The sequence below is a fragment of the Marmota monax genome, unplaced genomic scaffold (assembly GCF_021218885.2).
Source record: "Marmota monax isolate L192 unplaced genomic scaffold, Marmota_monax_Labrador192_F-V1.1 WCK01_AAM20220418_F8-fsc00078, whole genome shotgun sequence".
Lineage (NCBI taxonomy): Eukaryota > Metazoa > Chordata > Mammalia > Rodentia > Sciuridae > Marmota > Marmota monax.
Genome location: NW_026694865.1, coordinates 5722432 through 5743609, shown reverse-complemented (window position 1 = coordinate 5743609; position 21178 = coordinate 5722432). Strand labels below are relative to the sequence as shown.

The 21178-nt window shown below is 42.9% G+C and overlaps 1 protein-coding gene across 1 annotated transcript in view; it reads left to right on the top strand.

Moving 5' to 3' along the window:
* Slc24a1 (solute carrier family 24 member 1) overlaps positions 1 to 21178 on the top strand; it is a 34575-nt gene continuing 13397 nt past the window's right edge. The window contains exons 1-2 of the mRNA XM_046426489.2: positions 1 to 1997; positions 19041 to 19178. Coding sequence (XP_046282445.1) covers positions 111 to 1997; positions 19041 to 19178 — 2025 coding nt within the window. The 5' untranslated portion in view covers positions 1 to 110. The remainder of the gene's footprint in view (positions 1998 to 19040; positions 19179 to 21178) is intronic.

Sequence of the window (21178 nt, the reverse complement as noted above, 5' to 3'; positions counted from 1 at the left end):
CTGGACTTCATGGAGAAATCTTCCCTGATTACTAACCTGAACTTTGGAGCAGCTGCAGTCTCTCCATGGACAGAATGAGAGGCTTTCTGTAACAGACATAACTGGCCATCATGGGGAAATTGATCAAGATGGGGGTGCAGGAGAAGCGGTTACTCTGGCCAAGGTGGCTTCATTGGAATCGCCTCCTGTTCCTATTGGGATTGTTGATCATGGGTTCTACCTACCAATACCTGAGGAGACCCTGGGGCCTCCCCTCACTGTGGGCAGAAGTCTCTTCCCAACAGCCTATAAAACTGGCCAGCCGTGACCTCCCCAATGATGTGATGACGATAGTGAGCACTGACCCTCCCAAAGCTAGCTCTGAAATGGAGGCTGAGATGCTGGCACCCCAAGCCACCTTGGGCAGGAATCAAGCAACACTTAGAATGACAATGGAGAACAAGCCCAGAACACCCAGAAGAATTGCCAAGATCACTCCACCAACACCAAAGAATAATCATAGCCCAACAGCAGCAGATACAGAAAGAATGAAGGAAAATACCCCAACCACACCAAGTAGAGTACTGAATCACTACACCCCAATTTCAAGCAGACAAACAGTAAAACATTATAGCCCATCATCCAGGGGAGAAATGAAGAGCTACAACCGAATTCAAGCCAGAGGTAAGGTGAAGATTACCCCAACCCCTCCTGGGGAAACTATAGACACTAATGCACCATCCACACTCATGACAATGGAAACACCCCATGCGATCATCCCCAGGACAAAAGTGAAAGATAGTGAAACCATGGCAACTTATGAAATATTGGAGACCAGCTCTCCCAAGAGGATACTGGAAGAAACCTCCTCAGCTATCCTTAAGAGAATAATTAAAAACACCCCACCTTTCCTGACTGAGATAGAAACAAACATCTTGACATCTCCAAGGAGAATAGCAGAAAAGAACACCATGACTAGCTCCAAAAGAGTGGGAAATAACAGCTCATCCAATCCCTGGAGGTTAGTGGGGAAGAACAACCAGACAACTCTTCAGGGAGCAGACCTGGAGCACACTTCAGCTGTGTCTGAGAGGCAAGTGACAAGAAGTACCGCGATGGGTGGCAGCCCAGCGAAAAATGAAGCCTCTACTGCTATCCGGAGTGTTAGGAATCCCTTGCCCAGAACCAGCGCACCCTCCATCAGGACAGCCTCAGCCACCAACCAGGAGCTGGCAAAGAAACCTTCCACAGCACCCAGGACCTCTGTAACCCCCCAAGTCAGGGCAAATCCCACTGTCCAGATCCGTCACTGTGTGGTTGTAGAACCAGCCCCAGCCATGCCCACCAGCCCATCCCCAAGCCTGACAACCTCCCTCTTCCCAGAGGTGCCCAGTCCCAGTCCCTCAGCAATGCTTCCCGGTTGGCCAGACCATCCCCAGGGAGAGTACCCCCGGGACCTGTTCAGCGTGGAGGAACGGCAGCAGGGCTGGGTGATCCTGCATATCTTTGGCATGTTGTACCTGTTTGTGGCCTTGGCCATCGTGTGTGATGAGTTTTTTGTCCCAGCCCTGAGTATCATCACAGAGAAGCTGCAGATCTCTGAGGATGTGGCAGGTGCTACTTTCATGGCTGCTGGAGGCTCTGCCCCTGAGCTCTTTACCTCCCTCATTGGCGTCTTCATATCCCACAGCAACGTGGGTATTGGTACCATTGTGGGCTCTGCTGTGTTCAACATCCTCTTTGTCATTGGCACCTGCTCTCTCTTCTCTCGGGAGGTCCTCCACCTCACCTGGTGGCCATTGTTCCGGGATATCTCCTTTTATATCCTCGACTTGTCAGTGCTCATCCTCTTCTTCCTGGACAGCCTCATCGCCTGGTGGGAAAGTCTGCTGCTGCTGCTAGCCTATGCCCTCTACGTGTTCACTATGAAGTGGAACAAGCACATAGAGGTCTTTGTGAAAGAGCAGCTCAGAAAAAGACCAGTGGCCAAGGTCATGACTCTAGGGAATCGCAGCAAGGTAAGGAAGTCTGGTTGGGCGTCTCTAACTGATTTGGAGGGGAAGGGGAGGGGGAAACCAGAGACTGAAGAGTGGAAGGAGCTGGGTTGGACCCGAAGTCATGGGAGATTCTGGTTGCCTTGCTGTTTATTCAACATTTACAGAGTAATTATGATGCGTCAGGTAATATGCTGGGGCCTTTGCAAATATGACCTTGACTCAATTCCTAATCATTCTATAAAGTTCTTATTATTATGAACCTTGTTTGTAGGAGATGAAATTGAGGCCTAAAGAAGTTAAATTGTTTGTTCAAGATCACACAGTAAACAGGCATTTGAATCCGAGTTGATCTGACTAGGTCTTCGGAAATGACATTTGAGTTGGGCTTTGGAGAATGTTCAAGGAGATACCAGCAGGGAACATGCTAATCTCTTCCATGTGCATGATGTTCAGGGTTTATGTATCACCCTCACTTTCACTAAATCCTGTTAATTAACATTCTAGACTGTGGGGGGCGGGTGGGAGGATTGGAGAGGGGAAGGGTTCTTGTTTGTTTTGTTTTGTTCAATCTGGAAGAGAATGGAGCCCCACTCATCCATTGACAAGCCAACTCTGGGGGTAGAGCTCTGACTCTGTGTGTAATGGAGACCAGACACCAGGAACACCAATCCTGGATCTTCCTGGCCCAGAAGTTCCTTTCGAAAAACTTCTTTGTCCCTTTGAGGGGTTTTTTCCTGCTAAATTCATTGGATGATTCAATATCTGGATAATTAGATTAAATTGGAGAAGGGATCTCTGAAAACTTATCCCAAAGCTTTTTGTTCTTTGATATATTAAAGTAAGAGTACCCCAGATAACAGAGACCCCACTTCTTTCTTGTTCCTTGCGTGCAAATAATACAAGGATGTGGCTACTTAATCCAGAACAGTTTCAATGAGTAGACAGGATGGAGACCAAACTCAGAAACAAGTCTGGGAGTACCCTAGGCAAGGGAGATTAAAATTTAGAATTTTTGAAAAAAACGTGTTCTGGTGAGAGACTGAACGGAGAGCTAGAACACCTGGCTCTAATTTGATCTTACCTCTAGTTAACTATGTGATCCTTGGACAGGTCTCGTTCCCTCTCTAAGGGAAATGACAGAGTCCAACTGATCATTAAAAGTTTCTGTTCAACTCTAATATTCCACAATAATGTCTGTGTCCAAGTGGGTTAAGTTCTGGCAGGACCCAGCATAAGCATTGTCTGATCTGATCAGCTGAGTTCCTTTTGCCTCATTTGTGGATGGTCCAGAAAGAAGAAATGTCAGAATTGGAGTCAGAATTCAGCCTCCTAACAACCCACTCAGCACTATTTTTGAAGAGATGAGTGCTCCAGGAAGCCATAGACTAAAAAAAAAAAAAAAAAAAAAGCCTGTTAGGTCATTTAAAATGAAGAAGCAGGAGCCTCCCTCCTAATGAAGTTCCCAGGGCAGGCCTTGCTGAGGGCTGGTCATGAAGCCATGGTCTCTCCTCTCAGAGAAGCCTTGGTGTGCATCACACAGCAGTGCTCCAAATACCTCTGGCTTGCCTCTTGGGACTTTGAGGTAATTCTGCTTTTATTTAAAGTCTATGAATTCTGAATCTTCTATTTCATCAGAGCTAGACCATCAAAGCAAAGTTTGCTAAGCAAATGAAACATAATCATGACTCCAAAAGAGAATTTATAACCTACTAAAGAGAGTTCAAGAGCTTTAGCAGCAGCTCTTTGTCAACCAGTAAGCAGCATACTAATTCTGTTCATATCTATTTGCTGAAACAGATCCAGTGTGATTTTTAATTGACAGCACTGTTTATTTTAAAAGCAAGTTGAATTACAGACTATACTTGAAAATAAACCGCTGTGTATTTAAAATTAAAAATCCATAGGCAGGAGTTACCGTTAAAATTAGTTCAAAATGCCAGGCATAGTGGTGCATGCCTGTAATCCCAGAGACTGGGGAGGCTTAGGCAGGAGGATCACAAGTTCAAAGCCAGCCTCAGCAATTTAGTGAGTCATTTAGCAACTTGGCAAGACCCTGTCTTTATTTATTTATTTATTTATTTTATTGTTTAGTTGTAGTTGGACACAATCCCTTTATTTTATTTATTTATTTTTATGTGGTGCTGAGGATCAAACCCAGGGCCTTGCATGTGCTAGGTGAGTGCTCCACCACTGAGCCACAACTCCAGCCCCAAGACCCTGTCTTTAAATAAAATATTTTAAAAAGGATTGGGGATGTGGCTCAGTGGTTAAGCACCCCTGAGTTTAAAAAAAAAAGAAAGAAAGAAAAATTAGTTCAAAATAACTCAAGCTATTTAAAAATGTTTTTAAGCTGGGTATGGTGGTGCATGCCTGTAACCTCAGCTTTTCAGGAGGCTGAGGCAAGAGGATCCTGGTCCAGGCAGGAGGAGCCTGATCCAGGCAATTTAGTGATATCTCATCTCAAAATTGAAACTAAAAATTAAAAGGGTCAGGGATGTAGTTTAGTGGTAGAGCACACCAGGGTTTGATCCCCAGTACTGAAAAAAAAAAGTTTTTAAAATACATGTGGATTTAGAGTTTCACCCTGGGGTTTCTTGTAGCTAGAGAGGGAGAGAGAACCACCCTTGCTTGTATCGTTGGCTGTGTTTCACTGGTGAGAGGGAAATAAATTATACTGGACTTCACTGGCAATCTGAGGGCAAGCTATTCTGTTTTGAATTCATGAAGCAACTCTATGAAAAGCCAATGTTTAATCTAGTAAACCGTGAGAATATTCATTTCAACTTAAGTACCCACCCCTGTAAAGTGTTTTACCTTAACTGTGAAATTTTAAGTATGGAAATGAACATACCTTGTTCACTTTCTCACACTTATTTACTGGTTCATTCCTCACCCTGACTAAGGGGTCTCTTCTTCAGGCATCACCTGGAGAAAGCCAGGGGCCAAGGAAACGGCGCTTCTTCAATCAGACATGGCTCCAATGTTGAGGAGGTCAGAGAAAAATAGAGAAGGCAGAGTGGTTGAGAGCCAAGCAGCAGGGATTGGTAAGCAGAATCATAATCCTAGCAATTTGTGAAGTCTAAGCAAGGGACAGAATGGAGGGCAGCATAAGCCAACTCCTCTTTGGAGAGAAACAGAGACAGAAAAGATACCTGGCCTCCACTTTCCTCTGCTGTCAGCCTGGGGTGAAGTATAAAGGAGATTACCACAACATCAAGTTCATCATTGTCCCTAATGGGGAATTGAGCTTTGTATCTTCCAAAGGGTTCCTTGCAAAGTCCATAAATATTTGGTTTGGTTTCTTCAGAAACCTATCAGTCCAGGAATTGTAATTAGTGAGAGAAAGGAGTTGAGGAAGGAGTCCATGCTTGTAGAGGACCTATTCTACACATTCAGTAGCTCAACAATTTCTCATTAAACACTACAAGATTAGATTGTTCTACCTATTTTGTGAATGAAGAGACAGAGGCTCAAAGAGTATAAATAACAAAGTCAAAGTTACTCAATTAGTTGATAATCTTACCTCTGATCATGAATCAGTGTGTCTGGATTTTAAGCCAGGCACCACTGCTAACTGTCCCTGACACCCTGGGCTGGTCAATGCAACTCAACACACCATTTAGTAAACACCTAAGTGAAAAGCAATGTGAGAAACAAAAAGATTGAATCTTTCAATAGAAGGGACAAACAGAGAGAAAATTAAATGTGATGGAGGGACCCTTGTGCAAAGTGCTTGCTTTTCAAACAGGCTCATCTGTACACTGAGCAGGATGAACTCATGCATGGGTTGGTAAACTTTTTCTGTAAAGGACTAGACAATAAATACATTAGGCTTTGCAGGCCATACAGTCTTTGTTACAACTACATCCCTGCAGCATAGCAGCTATCGACCATAAACAACTGGGAATGGCCACATGGTGTTTTCTAAGAGTAAGAGCAAGGCACTTGCAGATATTTTCCCACCTGGACAACTTGGAGACATACAATCAGCAGAGTATGATTTATTTTCTTAAAATATTTTTTTTAGTTGAGATGGATACAATACCTTTACTTATTTTTATGTGGTTTTGGGGATCGAACCCAGTGCCTTATGCATGCTAGGCAAGTGCTCTACCACTGAGCCACAACCCCAGCCCAGATGATTTATTTTCTCACTGAATATTCACCCAATAGACTTACCTGCTGAGTTTCTGAGCTGGAGGACCTTTTACCTTACTTTTTGTTCTGCCCTGAGTATCCAGAATCAGAATAAAGATTTTCTTTTTTCCTTCTTTCTTTTTTTCCTACATATGAATATTTCCAGAAATAAACAAATGTTTTAGTATTGATCATAGATATGTAGTATTTTAGAGTTTTTCCTTCGACAATGTCTGAAAAAAAATTCAGTGCTAAGAATATTTCAGACATCACTCTTAAATTGGTTGGAGGATGCTTTCTGTGACCCCAATAAGGAAATGGTCAGTGTTAGTATACTTATCAACATAGCTCTCTTTAAAGCTTTATTCCTGTTTTGAAGCTCTTGATGTATTTGTTCTTGCCCAAAATGATAAATCTGCCTTGACTGTGCACAGGCAGAGTCATAGAAAGTCAGAAGACAGCAAAGTGAGGTGCCAGACTAACTGAAAGCCTTACTGGTATTTGAAGGACGGTGGGTTCTTCTTTACACGTGGAGTCAGGAGATTAGTTAGGAAGGGCAAGCCATCTGAAGGAAGGTAGTCCCACAGCAAAAAAGGGATTCAAGCCAGGGGCTGGGATTATGGCTCAATGGTAGAGTGCTTGCCCAGTACACAAAAGGTACTGGGTTCAAACCTCAGCACCACATAAAAATGAAATAAAGATATTGTGTCTACCTATAACTAAAAAATAAATATTTAAAAAAGTTTTAAAAAGGTATTCAAGTCAGGAAATGGGCCTTGTTTGGGTCCTTTTGGAAATCCCATATTCACCTTCTGCCCTCAAGAATACCTCAAAATGTGGAACTCTAGGGAAAGTCTGCCATTCTTGAATGCCCTGAGGGCTATTCTCTTCCTGGCAGTATTTATTTATTTATTTTAAAATAGGTCAACAAGGGCTGGGGTTGTGGCTCAGTGGTAGAGCACTCGCCTAGCACATAAATAAATAAAGATATTGTGTCCAACTAAAAAATAAATATTAAAAAAAGTCAATAATATCCCAAGAAGACAAATCAAGTCAGTGCCTCTGTAATGATGATTCTCCCATCTTGTGGGGTTCACATCTGTCCCAAGCACTCCTACCAGTAGCAGCACAGCCAGCTCCTGCAGTGGAAATAAGGAGGCTCTGACTGGAAGCAGCCATCAGGGGCCTAAGGGCCTTGGAGAGCCCCGCCCATCTAGTCTCCGGGAATCCCCTGTGCTACCAAGGAGCCCATCTAGCCTGGGCTAAGGGGTTCCCTCCTTCAATTCCTTGAATAGTAGTCAGTTTCCTGACAATTGGAATTGTCAGGAGAAGATGGTAAGAGTAGAATTATTATTTTTTTTTGAGATGCGGACTTGCTATGTTGGTGGGTCTTTAACTCCTGGGCTCAAGCGATTCTCCCACTTCTGCCTCCCAAGTAGCTGGGACTAGAGGTACCTCTAGTGCCTCTATACCCACAGAAGAATTCTCTCTCTCTCTCTCTCTCTTTTGGTACCAAGGATTGAACCCAGGGGTACTTAGTCACTGAGCCACATCCCCAGCCCTTTTTATATTTCATTTTGAGACAGGGTCTTGCTAAGTTGCTTAGGACCTTGCTAAGTTGCTGAGGTGACTTTTTTTTTTTAAACATCATCTTTTAAATCTTTTATTTTACAGATAACTATTGCATAAAATTTGAAAATTTGGAATCCAGAAAAATTGGAAATGTGTAAGGAAGAAAATAAAACCATTTATAATTTTATCACCCTAGTAACATGTTAATCTTGCCTTCTAGACTTAAAAAAAAATTTAAAAATATCTTTTTAGTTCTACATGTCAGTAGAGTATATTTTGACATATTATACATACATGGAGTATAACTTCCCATTCTTGTTGTTGTACAAGTTGTGATGTGGAGTTACACTGGTCATATATTCGTATAGGAAAGTTATGTCCAACTCATTCTACTGTGTTTCCTATTCCCATTCCCCCTCCCTTCCCCTCATTAGTCTAATCCCAAAAACTTCTAACCCGCTCCCCCTGCCCTTCCAGCTGCCAGCATTATGTGTTAGCATTTGCATATCAAAGAGAACATTCAGCCTTTGATCTTTTGGGACTGGCTTATTTCACTTATCATGATAGTATCCAATTCCATCTATTTACTGGCAAATGCCATAATTTTATTCTTCTTTATGGCTGAATGATACATACACACAATATTCCATTGGTATATATACACAATAGATAGAATGAATGGATAGAAAAAAATGTGGTATATATACACAATATTCCACATTTTTTCTATCCCTTCATTTGTTGGAGGGCACCTAGATTGGCTCCATAGCTTAGCCATTGAGAATTGAACTGCTATGACATTGATGTGGCCGTATCACTATAGTATGCTGATCTTAAGTCCTTTGGTTATATGCTGAAGAGTGGGATAACTGGGTCAAGTGGTGGTTCCATTCCAAGTTTTCTGAGGAATCTCCATACTGCTTTCCAGAGTGGTTGCACAAATTTGCAGTCTCACCAGCAATGCATGAGAGTGCCTTTTCCCCCACATCCTCACCAACATTTATTGTTACTTGTATTCTTGATAATTGCCATTCTGACTGGTGAGGCTGGCTTTTAACATGTGATCCTCCTGCCTCAGCCTCCTTAGCTCCTGGTGTTACAGGTGTGTGCCATCTTGCCCAGCAGAATTCTCAATTTTAAGATTATATACTTTCAGTGTTAACCTGATAGTGAGTGCTAATAGATGACAAAAGAAATGCCCCAAAAACTAATGAACAGCAAAACTCAAACATCTGATCATGCCTAGTCCAACAGTTTGCTATTTTCATGGATATTTATATGTCCATCGTTGAGAGTTTACATGCATTCATACAACACAGTAATATTTTCTCCCTGTGCATATGGTGATATTTCATATAAAAGTAGATATTTGTGGTGTTCTACAAAGAACTGCATGATTTCTCAATGCTCTGCTCCCTGAATTGATTGGAAATAAAACCAACAAATATTTTTTTTAGTGTGGGGAAGTGGGCATATAGATGATAAATAAGTAAAAGAAGTTAAGAAGATAATTTCAGAGTATGACAGAAATAAACAGTGCATGTGATGGAAAATGACTGTACAGTCACTGTCTTTATAGGGGGAGGCCTTTTGGGGTGTGAGGAGAGGTATAAATAGAGATTTTCAGAATGAGAAGAAAACTGGGCAAGGATTTCTGGAAGAAGAAATAGCATTTGCAAAGGCTCAGAGCTGGAAGGAATTTGGCATGAATGAAGGTTAGTGAGTACAGGGAGAATGGTACAGGATACCTCTGGAGAGGAGGATGGGAGCTGGCAATCATATATCGAGTTTGAATTTTATTTGAAGCTCAATAGGGGAATGATATAATGACAGTACTGTTTAAAAGGTCCCTCTGTAATTGCTGGGTAGAAATTGAATTGTAGGTATGTGAAAGTGGAAGCAGGGAGTTCAGTTAAAAGGCTGTTACGGGGCTGGTGTTGCTCAGTGATAAAGCACTTGTCTAGCATGTATGAGGCACTGGGTTCAATCTCCAGCACTGGGGGGAAAAAGCAGCTATTATGAGCATCCAGCAGTATATATTGACTAAGTAGTCTCCAATTATTTGTGGGAGACACATTGCCAGATCCCCAGTGAATGGCTGAATCTGGGAATAATATCAAACTATATGTATAGCATTTACTTGATAACTTCTCATTGGCAAATTTTTGAATATTAAGCATTAATACTCTTGTACTTTGGGACCATTATTAAATAACAAAACACTGGCACACAAGCACTGTGATATACCAAGATAGTCAGTCTGATAACCAAGAGGACTACTAAATGACTAACTATATACAGTATGGATACACTGAACAAAGCATGATTCATGTCCCAGGCAGGATAGGACAGGGTGAGATTTCATAACACTATTCAGAGCAATGTGCACTTTAAAACTTATAAATTGTCTATACCTAGAATTTTCTATTTAATATCTTTAGACCATAGTTGAACACAAGTGATCGAAACCGAGGAAAGCAAAACTGAGTAAGTGGGGGGATGATGACTACTATTACTACCATGCGCCCCACCCCCCATGCACACACACATATCTTTAAGAGATGTTTTGAAGACAGAGTCATCTGGACTTGGTGATGAAGTGAATGTGGAGGGTGAGAGAGTGGGAGAAGTCAAAGATGATGCTGAGCTTTTCAGCTCGTGCGGTTGAAACAGATGACTTGAGAAAGGATAGTTTTAGGGAGAAACTCAGGAGCTCCCAGTATGAAATGGTGAGTTTGGGCATCTACCCCTCACCTCCAAGTAAATATTGTCCGGGAGGCAGTTAGTTATATGAATAAGTCTGGAGCTCAGGAACAAGGTCTGGGCTGGAAGTAAAAATCTGTGAATCACCAACAAATGTATGGTAATTGAAATCAAGGCTGTCCAAACCAAATAAATAAAATATAAAATAGAAAACAACACACACACAAATAAGGGTGACCCATCCTTCTCTGAAAGATGAAAGAAATAGCCCAGGACTAAGCCCTCAAGAACCCCAACATTCATTCATCTTAAATACCTTTGTGTGAGCCTGTGTCAGATCTGGGATATGGTGATAGAAATCAGTCATATTCCCAGGTCTCAGGGAGCTCAGCCTAATGGAGGAACCAGAGGTGATACAGGTTCTTTGTGGGACTTGATACTTGTCAAGAAAAAGGATATAAAGTCATTGCTACAAAACTAGGTATAAGTCTTGAAAGATGTATGTGTAGGGGCGAGAGAGACCCTGAAGTTTAAGCCTCATCAGCTACACAGTGAATCCTCCTCAGTGTGGAAGACAGAGAAGTAAAACCAACAGTTAGTGTCATGTGTAATGATGTAGGTCAGTGCCAAGGGATTCCATGCTGCAGGAGCAGATAAGAGAGTCGGAGAAGGCTTCCTAGAGGAGGTGAAGCTTAGCTGAATCTTGAAGGACAGGCAGCTTACTGACTGAGCTGGGGTCTTGTAGGCTTGTGCAGAGGCCAGAGGAATGAGAGAGCACAAAGAAGTGATAGCTGTGCTTTCCAGAATGGTGGCTGCGAGCGACATGCAGCTTAGACACTTGAAACATGGCTAGTCCAATTTGAGAGGTGCTGGAAATATAAAATATACACCAGGTTTCAAAGGCTTATTATGGAAAAAAGGATGTCAATTACCTGAATATTTTTTTGTATTAACTGCATGGTGAAAGGGGTGAATGAGGCTCAGGCATCGAGACGCCCTCCTGAGGACAGGGGGCTCTGGAATGTAGGGAGTGGGCAGTGGTGTGCTTTGCTCTGATGGGTGGAGAATGAACCAGAAGAAGAACAGATCAGCAGGCAGAAGCCTGTTGCATGTGTGTAGGCAGAGGAGGGGAAAGACCAGGCCAAATCTGAGAACTTTCAAGAACTAGGTCTGATGGCTAATCGGCGCGGGTGTGGGCTCTGAGGGAGGGAGAGGAGGAATCTGGGAAGTTACAGGTTTGCAGTACTGCAGAACATGGGCTCAGGGGAGACTGCTCAGTGAAGGGCCACAGGGAAGAGTGTTCCTTCTTGAGTGTGGCCTGGGTGCAGGCAGAACTGACTGAGGACTCAGGATATGTTTGATAAATGAATGTTTAAGAAAAGATCACAGACTAAAGTATGTGGTACAGGAAGTGCATATTGTACGTTCTAGAAAAGAAATTGCTACATCAGTGGGAGATAGAAGCTGGAGGTCAGGAGAACAAGCCTCTGAGTGCCTGCCACAGTTTTCTACCCCAGGTTCCCATAAACAGCAGCAAGAGACCCATTCCTCATTCCCAGCCAGAGGCATCTCAGGTGCTAAGGTATTTGGCTGATATGACACACTTATGGGTTTCCTCTCCCCCTTTGCTATTTTATTTTTGTAAAGAGGAGGTGAGGGTGATTAGACTGAAGAAAGAGGAGGGAGGACAGTGTGATATGACAGGCAAATGTAGCAATGTGTGCAGATACGGGATATTCAGAAAGGAGCTCCTTGTCAGAACTGCTAATGGAAACTGGATGCAGTGTTGCAGGCCTGTAATCCAGCAACTGGGGAGGCTGACACAGGAGGACTGCAAGTTTGAGGCTAGCCTTAGAAACTCATCGAGTCTCTCTGTCTCAAAATAATAAATAAAAAGGGCTGGAGATATAGTGCCTCTGGGTTCAACCCCTAGTACCAAAACCAAAACCAAAACCCTGCTAAATGGATCCCTTGACCACACCCAAATATAGACACTCAATTACATCCGGTTGAAATGTCAATAATTTGAAAGAGAGCTACTAAAAAATACAGATTTGACCTCATTTCCCTATTTATGCTGGAAAAAGACCTCTCTAAATGGAGATTAGGGGATCAGGAAGGTTCTGTCACTATTTTTATGAATATGGATGAGTCATGAACTCTTCATGTCAATTTTCTCACCTATCAAAATAACAGTAATAATACTAGCCCTGTTTATTTCACAGTTGGCATTACTGATTAAGAAAATGTAAATAGTTTTAGAAATTTAGAGTGCATTCTGAGGTTAGCCATGAATGAAGAACCCACAGAAAAATATTTGACTTGAATAAATTTGAATGGCAGAGAAGTCATTAAGGGTGTGTACAATGGGGCAAAGATCAGTCTCTGGCCCCTCTGTGGACAGAGCCAGCTATCCCAAAGGATAAGCCTGGCCCTCGACATTTCTTTGCCTCTAAAGAGAATTCACTGGGTGAGAGTCCAACAGGATATCCCAGTAATCTTAAAGGTGCGTCATGAAGTAATTAGGGGGATTTCTTAAAATGCATAGTGTTCACTTTTTTTTAGATTACTTTTTTATATATATTTTTATTTATATATGATAGCAGAATGCATTACAATTCTTATTACACATATAGAGCACAATTTTTCATATCTCTGGTTGTATACACAGTATATTCACACCAATTCGTGTCTTTATACCTGTACTTTGGATACTAATGATCATCACATTCCACCATCATTTCTAACCCTAGGTACCCTCCCCTCCCCTCCAACCCCTCTGACCTTTCTAGAGATAGTCTATTCCTCCCACGCTCCTACTCCCTATCCCACTATGAACCAGCCTCCTTATATCAAAGAAAACATTCGGTATTTGGTTTTTCAGGATTGGCTAACTTTTCTTAGCATTATCTTCTCTAACTCCATCCATTTACCTGCAAATGCCATAATTTTATTCTCTTTTATTTCTGAGTAATATTCCATTGTGTATATATGCCACATTTTTTTTTATCCATTCATCTATTGAAGGACATCTAGGTTGGTTCCACAGTTTAGCTATTGTGAATTGTACTGCTATAAACATTGATATGACTGTGTCCCTGTAGTATGCTATTTTAAAGTCCTTTGAGTATAGACAGAGAAGAGGGATAGCTGGGTCAAATGGTGGTTCCATTCTCAATTTTCCAAGGAATCTCCATATTGCTTTCCATATTGGATGCACCAATTTGCAGTCCCACCAGCAATGTATGAGTGTGCCTTTTCCCCACATCCTCGCCAACACTTATTGTTGTTTGTATTCATAATAGCTGCCATTCTGACTGGAGTGTGATGATATCTTAGAGTGGTTTTGATTTGCATTTCTCTAATTGATAGTGATGATGAAAATTTTTTTCATGTATTTGTTAATTAATTGTACATCATCTTCTGAGAAGTGTGTCTTCAATTCCTTGGCCCATTTATTGATTGGGTTATTTGTTTTTGTTTTTATTTTGTGTGTGTTTAGTGCTCTATCTGATGTGTGAGGGGTAAAGATTTGCTCTGAAGATGTAGGCTCTCTATTCACCTCACAGATTGTTTCTTTTGCTGAGAAAAAGCTTTTTAGTTTGAGTCCATCCTATTTATTGATTCTTGATTTTAATTCTTGTGCTATAGGAGTCTTATTAAGGAAGTTGGGGCTTAATCCCACATGATGGAGATTAGGGCCTACTTTTTCTTCTATTAGACACAGGGTCTCTGGTTGTATTCCTAAGTCCTTTATCCATTTTGAGTTGAGTATTGTGCATGGTGAGAGATAGAGGTTTAATTTCATTTTGTTGCATATGGATTTCCAGTTTTCCCAGCACCATTTGTTGAAGAGGCTATCTTTTCTCCAATGCATGTTCTTGGCACCTTTGTCTAATGTATGCTAATTGCAGTTTTGTGGGTTAGTCTCTGTGTCCTCTATTCTGTACCATTGATCTACCAGTCTGTTTTGGTGCCAGTACCATGCTGTTTTTGTTGCTATTGCTCTGTAGTATAGTTTAAGGTCTGGTATAGTGATGCCACCTGCTTCACTCTTCCTGCTAAGGATTGCTTTAGCTATTCTGGGTCTCTTATTTTTCCAGACAAATTTCATGACTGCTTTTTCAATTTCTATGAGGAATGCCATTAGGATTTTGATTGGAACTGCATTAAATCTGTATATTGCTTTTGGAAGTATGGTCATTTTGATAATATTAATCCTGCCTATCCAAGAGCAAGGTAGATTTTTCCATCTTCTAAGGTCTTCTTTGATTTCTTTCTTTAAGGTTCTGTAATTTTCATTATATAGATCTTTCATTTCCTTTGTTAAGTTGATTCCCAAGTATTTTATTTATTTATTTATTTTTGAGGCTATTGAAAATGGGGTAGTTTTCCTTTCTGAGGATTTGTCACTGATATATAGAAATGCCTTTGATTTATGGGTGTTGATTTTATATCCTGCCACTTTGCTGAATTCATTTACTAGTTCTAGAAATATTCTGGTGGAATTTTTAGGGTCTTCCAGGTATAGAATTATATCATCAGCAAACAGTGCCAGTTTGAGTTCTTCTTTTCCTATGTGTATCCCTTTAATTTCTTTCGTGTAATTGCTTTGGCCAGTGTTTCAAGAACTATGTTAAACAGAAGTGGTGAAAGAGGGCATCCTGTCTTGTTCCAGTTTTTAGAGGGAATGCCTTCAATTTTTCTCCATTTAGAATGATGTTGGTCTGGGGCTTAGCATAGATTGCCTTTATGATGTTGAGATATGTTCCTGTTATCCCTAGTTTTTCTAGTGTTTTGAACATAAAGTGGTGCTGAATTTTGTCAAATGCTTTCTCTTAGTCTATTGAGATTATCACATGATTCTTATCTTTAAGTCTATTGATGTGATGAATTACATTTATTGATTTCCATATGTTGAACCAACCTTGCTTCCCTGGGATGAATCCCACTTGATCATGGTGCACGATCTTTTTGATATGTTTTTGTATTCGATTTGCCAGATTTATATATATATATTTATTTATTTTATTTCTTCATTTTTATGTGGTGCTGAGGATCGAACCCAGAGCCCTGAATGTGCTAGGTGAGCACTCTACTGCTGAGTCACAACCCCAGCCCTAATTTTGCCAGAATTTTATTGAGAATTTTTGCATCTATGTTCATTAGAGATATTGATCTAAAGTTTGTGGGGTTTTTTTGTTTGTTTGTTTGTTTGTTTTGATGTGTCTTTGTCTGGTTTTGGAATCAGAGTGATATTGGCCTCATAGAATGAGTTTGGAAGTGCTGCCTCTTTTTCTATTTCTTGAAATAAATTGGAGAATATTGGTATTAGTTCTTCTTTAAAGGTCTTGTAGAACTTGGCTATGTATCCGTTTGGTCCTGGGCTTTTCTCGGTTGGTAGACTTTTGATGGCATCTGCTATTTCATTGCTTGAAATTGATCTGTTTAAATTGTGTATATCATCCTGATAAATTTGGGCAAGTTATATGATTCTAGAAATTTGTAGATGCCTTTGATATTTTCTATTTTATTGGAGTATAAGTTTTCAAAATGCACAGTGCTTGCTTTGTATTCAGACTGATTCTTTCTACTCTGACTCATTTGTTTGTGTGTTCATTCATTCATTCATTCAGCAATATATGTCCAAGCACTCAAGTCTTTCCTGTCATTTAAAACTTGAATTCCACCTACTGCAGAAGCATTCCAGGCCCGCTCAGCACAGAACGTTCATCTCTGACCTTTGTGTCATGAACCACATTCTGCTTTGTTTTGCATCTGTTATATTTGTCTCAATTCCTTTCTGGATAAAAAAATCCATGTCCTAGACTTCATTTATCCCTAAAGTCAATAGCATGACACTATATAAACAGCAGATACTCCGTAAATAAGAACTGAATGAATGAATTGGATGGGTGGGTGGGTGGCCTTGGATCAGGTACTATTTCTGTCTTTTCTGAGCTGAACAGAGAAGGAAGTGTAGTGTATACACTTCTGGTTTAGCAGTGGAGGTTGGTGGGGGAGGGAAGCAATGGAAGGTGAAGAATTACTGGGGCAACCATTAGTGATCTGCTGCTTGAAGTCAGTACTGGAGGCCCCTTGGGAGTATCTACTCATCTGGCTCACCTTTACTGAGCACTTACTGTGTACAAGATACCATGCCACAGGTAATAGAGATGATTATAAGTTCACTGCATGGCAAAAAAAAAAAAAAAAGAAAGAAAGAAAGAAAGAAAAAGGAGTCTAGCTGGGTAGACAATGCGTCTGTGTGAAAAGTTAAACTATGAGTTCAAATAGTATTTCAAGGTTGTGAATGCAAAGTAACAAACTACTGCGAGCTGAATGCTTTTCTTTGTCGTGCGTGAACTGTCTAGGGCTGTCCCACTTCCTAGCTGGCTGCTCCATACTGCCCACAAGACACTAGCTCTTATCTGATCACACAGTTGGATTTTAATATCACAAAAAGTGCTCACTGTTGCTATGCAACATTTGAAGAGAAACATATAGTGAGCTGGATTAAGAGTGGTAGGGCTGGGGGCTGGGTTGTGGCTCAGTGGCAAAGTGCTTGCCTAGCACATATGTCACTGGGTTCGATTTCAGCACTACATAAAAATAAACAAATAAAATAAAGGTATTGTGTCCATCTACAACAACAACAAAAAGATTTGAAAAAAGAGTGGTGGGAGGGCTGGGGTTGTGGCTCAGTGGCAGAGCACTTGCCTAGCGTGTGAGGCACTGGGTTTGATTCTCAGCACCATGTATCAATAAATAAAATAAAGGTCCATTGACCACTAAAAAATATATTTAAAAAAAGAGTGGTAGGGACGAAGGGGCCATTTGGAAAAGCTTTATACAAGAATGCACACCAAATTTTCTGAAAAATGGATAGGATTTAGGCAGTCAAGAGGAATGGGGAAGGCATTTTAGGCAGGGAAGAGAAGTTGGAATGAACTAGGTATATTTAGAGGGCAGTTCATTTATTCATTCATTGAATAAATATTTATTGCACTTTTGCTGTTTGTACATATAAATAAATTGGGGAAAGTGCTTTGAAGGAAAAGAATAGGCATCTATAAAAAAGAATCATGTTTAGCTGCCTGGAGGCAGTTGGCATTTCAGTGGAGATGAGAGGAGGGAAAGAGCATTACAAATGGGGGAAGAGGGGACTGTGATACAGGCTTCAAGGGGACCGGAGACAATGGCACATCCAGGAGCAGAAAGGCAGTTAGACTGGCCCTGGAGAGAGAGGGAAGGAGGGAGAGAGAGTGAGGTCTCTCCATGACATCTGACTCCTATGTTCTTGCGATTCCTGTTCCTATTTGCAGGGGAGCAGCAGTAGGATAACAAGAAGCTGCAGGTGGGCGCCATATGGAAGCAGCCCATTGCGGACATTGCAGATCTCAGCATATAGCCGTAGACCAGGGCACTGTGGTTCTGATGTGAGGGAACCGGGCTGTGCTCCGACCTCCAGGGTGAGCCAGGAAGGAGGGGCTAAGTTGTCAGGAACTCTCACCTCCAGAGTATGTTTCCAGGAGATGCTAGTTTGGGAGCTAAGTCCTGTAGGTCCCAGCTGGCTTCACGACTAGCCTGCTGTATAACTCGGGTCTCATGTTGTCCATCTGCAAAATGACTGTTTGGACCAGTTAAACTCAAGTCCTGGTTTCCAGTCCTAATGTGGTAGGATTGTTTAATATAAAAGCCTGGAGGTTTTAGAATGCCCCAGAACTAAGAGGAAAATAGGAGGAGCGCTGGAGGTTGCAGGAAGGTATGCAATTTCTTAAAAACTGTATCTTACTGATCTTGTTCTATGGGGTATATGGACAGAATCATGGGGAACTTGAAAGGAGAGGCTGGGGCCTGAAACCCCTCCAAAGTTCTCTAACCTGTCATGAAGTACTGCACCACTGCAGCCACTAGATGGCAGAAGAGTTCAGATAGAGAGGGATGAGGGGGTGGGAGAACTAGGCAAGCATTGAAGCATTGTCTTTGGATGTTCTGAAGCAAATCAGATAATATTTCTACTTGTGTCACAATGAATAAGTGTGTGTCACATCTGTGTACAGTAAATAGGTGTTTATATGTGCCTGCCCATGATGGTTTCTGAGCAAGAAGACAGAAAATAAAACTGGACTAGGAATCTGAAGACCCGCATGCTAGCGTGGCTCTTTTCATTCCCTCTCTATATGACCTTGGCATACCACCTAGCTTCTTTGAGGTTTCACTCTTTTTCTGTAGAAGGGGATCATACCCTGGCTTATCTCTGGGTGGGGTGATGATAAAATGCAATCATGCCCTGTGGCCTATAGAGTTGTACCCATGGGCAGGGGGTCTGCGTGGTGTGTAGATTAGGGTATTTCTAGAAGGGTGTACTTTCAGGGAGGTGCAAACCCTTGGTAAGGTGGCATCCTTAATACATATGGTCTGCTACTTGTCAAGACTTTGGGGAATTAGACAGGACATAGAAGAAGCCAGTTCTGGAAGAGTTGAGGGAAGGCTGAGAGGGGAAGAAGCGTGCCTCTCCTATTTGGAGACAAAGCAGTGGGGGGCTCAGGATAAGGCTTCTGTGCTTTATCTCTGACCTCTATGGGATGAAGGCAGGTGAGGGAGATCTTCCTGTGGCTCTTCCCCTGGCTTGGGCAGAGTTCTACTGAGGCCTGTGCCCTCGCTGTGCTAACTGGAGGGAGCAGCTCAGCCTCTCTGCACAACAACATTATCCGCTGCACCTTCTACCAGCTCATGATCCACAGCCTGGACCCCCTGGGGATAGGTAAGCAAGGCCTCCCCAGACCTGTGCATCTGCCCTCCAGCAACTGGAAAACTGGGACTGCAAATCTGAGAGGTAGTGGTTTGGGGATGGGAAGAGGGTGAAGAGAAAAAAGTGTGTGTGGTGAAAGTCAGACAATCTGGGAGACAAGGAAGAGGCACCCCAGGGGACTCACCAAGAGAGGGCCACCTGAGAGGAGAAAGCTAAGATCCTTGGTACACACATCTCACTACTTACCTGCCTCAGTGCCCCTTCCTATAAAATCTAAAGGGGTTCACCTGCAGGCAGGCCATGAGTGCCAAGTGCCCTGCTCTGGCCTTTGTTGGGGCTAGCCCCAGCATCCCGCGCAGTATTTCCAGCCTGGCAGCTTGGCCCAGGATGACTAGCCAGGGATGCTTCTGGGGGGCACCTAAGCAAGGGCCCCACAACCCAGATGCTCTGATTGGTGTTCCCTTTGCTCTGTATTTGACTCTGGAGTGCTGGGAAGCTTGCTAATCCCTTCCCAATCAGGAATCTCAAAGCATACCCTCAGAGCTGCCAGGATCACTTCCGAGGTTGGTGAGGGTAAGCAGTGTCTAAAGAGCAGTGGGGTCCATGTTGAACTTGACAAATGATGGCAGCAGCTAAGACTCTCACTATCCACCTTACTGAGTCCTGCCTTCTGTCTCGACCTTCCCCAGAGAGCTGCCCCAGCGTGCTTCTCAGGCTCTAATGGCTGTCTCTCAGGTAGTCTTCTGCTGACCTTGGGCTCCTCCTTCTCTGGGGCTCTGATCCAGAACTGACAGCCCATGCAGAAGGCCCTCAGAGAAAGATCAGCTGTTGGGAGAATGCTAAGGGGTCAGAGTGCCACTGAGCAGGAGGCTGAGGCCCGAGCTGAATATGACCTGAAAGAAGGACCTGCTGTGTCCCAGGGAGCATTCTGACTGACATTTCTGATTTAAGAGTCTTAAATTTTCATCAGGGCCTGAAGAGTCCTGAAGACACAATATTGGGTATTAGGTGTTAAAACAAGCAGACTGTATTGTGAACAGCGTATCAAAGAAAAAGTGATGAAAGCTTCCTCAGAAATTCCTCACGGTGGGCCTAGGCAGCCACTGTGAAAGGGTCAGCTCTAGAAAAACACTAGCTCAGGGGTCCCAGAGCAGAGCTAGCAACACCTGCCAGCCTCTGGATGATGAACGCTAGGGCTGTGCCTGGCCCGGCCCAGTGAGGCGAGCCGTGTCCCTGGGTCATGCCTGCCCACTGCTGGAGAGCACAGACTCCAGACAAGTCCCGGAGATAGACTCTCCTAAAAGGGACTGCAGGGCTCTCTGCCTGGGCTACCTCTGTGACCAAGAGCCGCCAGCTGGCCTACTTGTCCTAACAGGATTATGGGGTGTTCAGGCCAGGCCGAGGTCAGAGGAGATTGATGCTAAGGAGATGATCCGGCTGGGCTGGGAGAGGGGAGGGCATGTGAGGAGACAAGTGCTTGGGGAGCCGGTGACAGAGTTATCTCTGGGAAGAGCAGCCTGCTTGCTCCATCGTCTGTGGGTGTGGTAGGCCAGGACCCTTGAGGCAACTGACTGCAGGAGTGCCTTGGGGTGCAGTTCTGCTCAGAGACTCACCCTGATTTTGTACCCTGAGACTTGGTCCAGGAGGGGCTGGGACCTCGCAGGGCTTTTGTTCCCAACACTCCCCAGATACATGTTTGTGTGTCCACGTGCTGTTTCCAGATGGCCACCCAGATGTTTCCGTCCTTTCCAGGTGTTCCAACTCTCTCCACAGAGCTGATTAGTGGAAGAGTTGTCTCTTGTGGTCTGAAAGCTCACCTCTTGGTGAAGGGGCTTTTCCTCTCCAGGGTCACATGCCTCTGCTGGTGATTTCACTGGGATGAGTGAGAGAGAGTCCCAGTGCAGGGGACCCTGCTGCTGACCTGCTTTCCTCAGTGGCGTGGGAAATGAGAGGTGAGGGTGTGTGACGAGGATGTGAGGCAAAGGGAAACTTGTTTTTTCTCACCACTCCCTGAAGCCAACAGGGAGTAGATGTT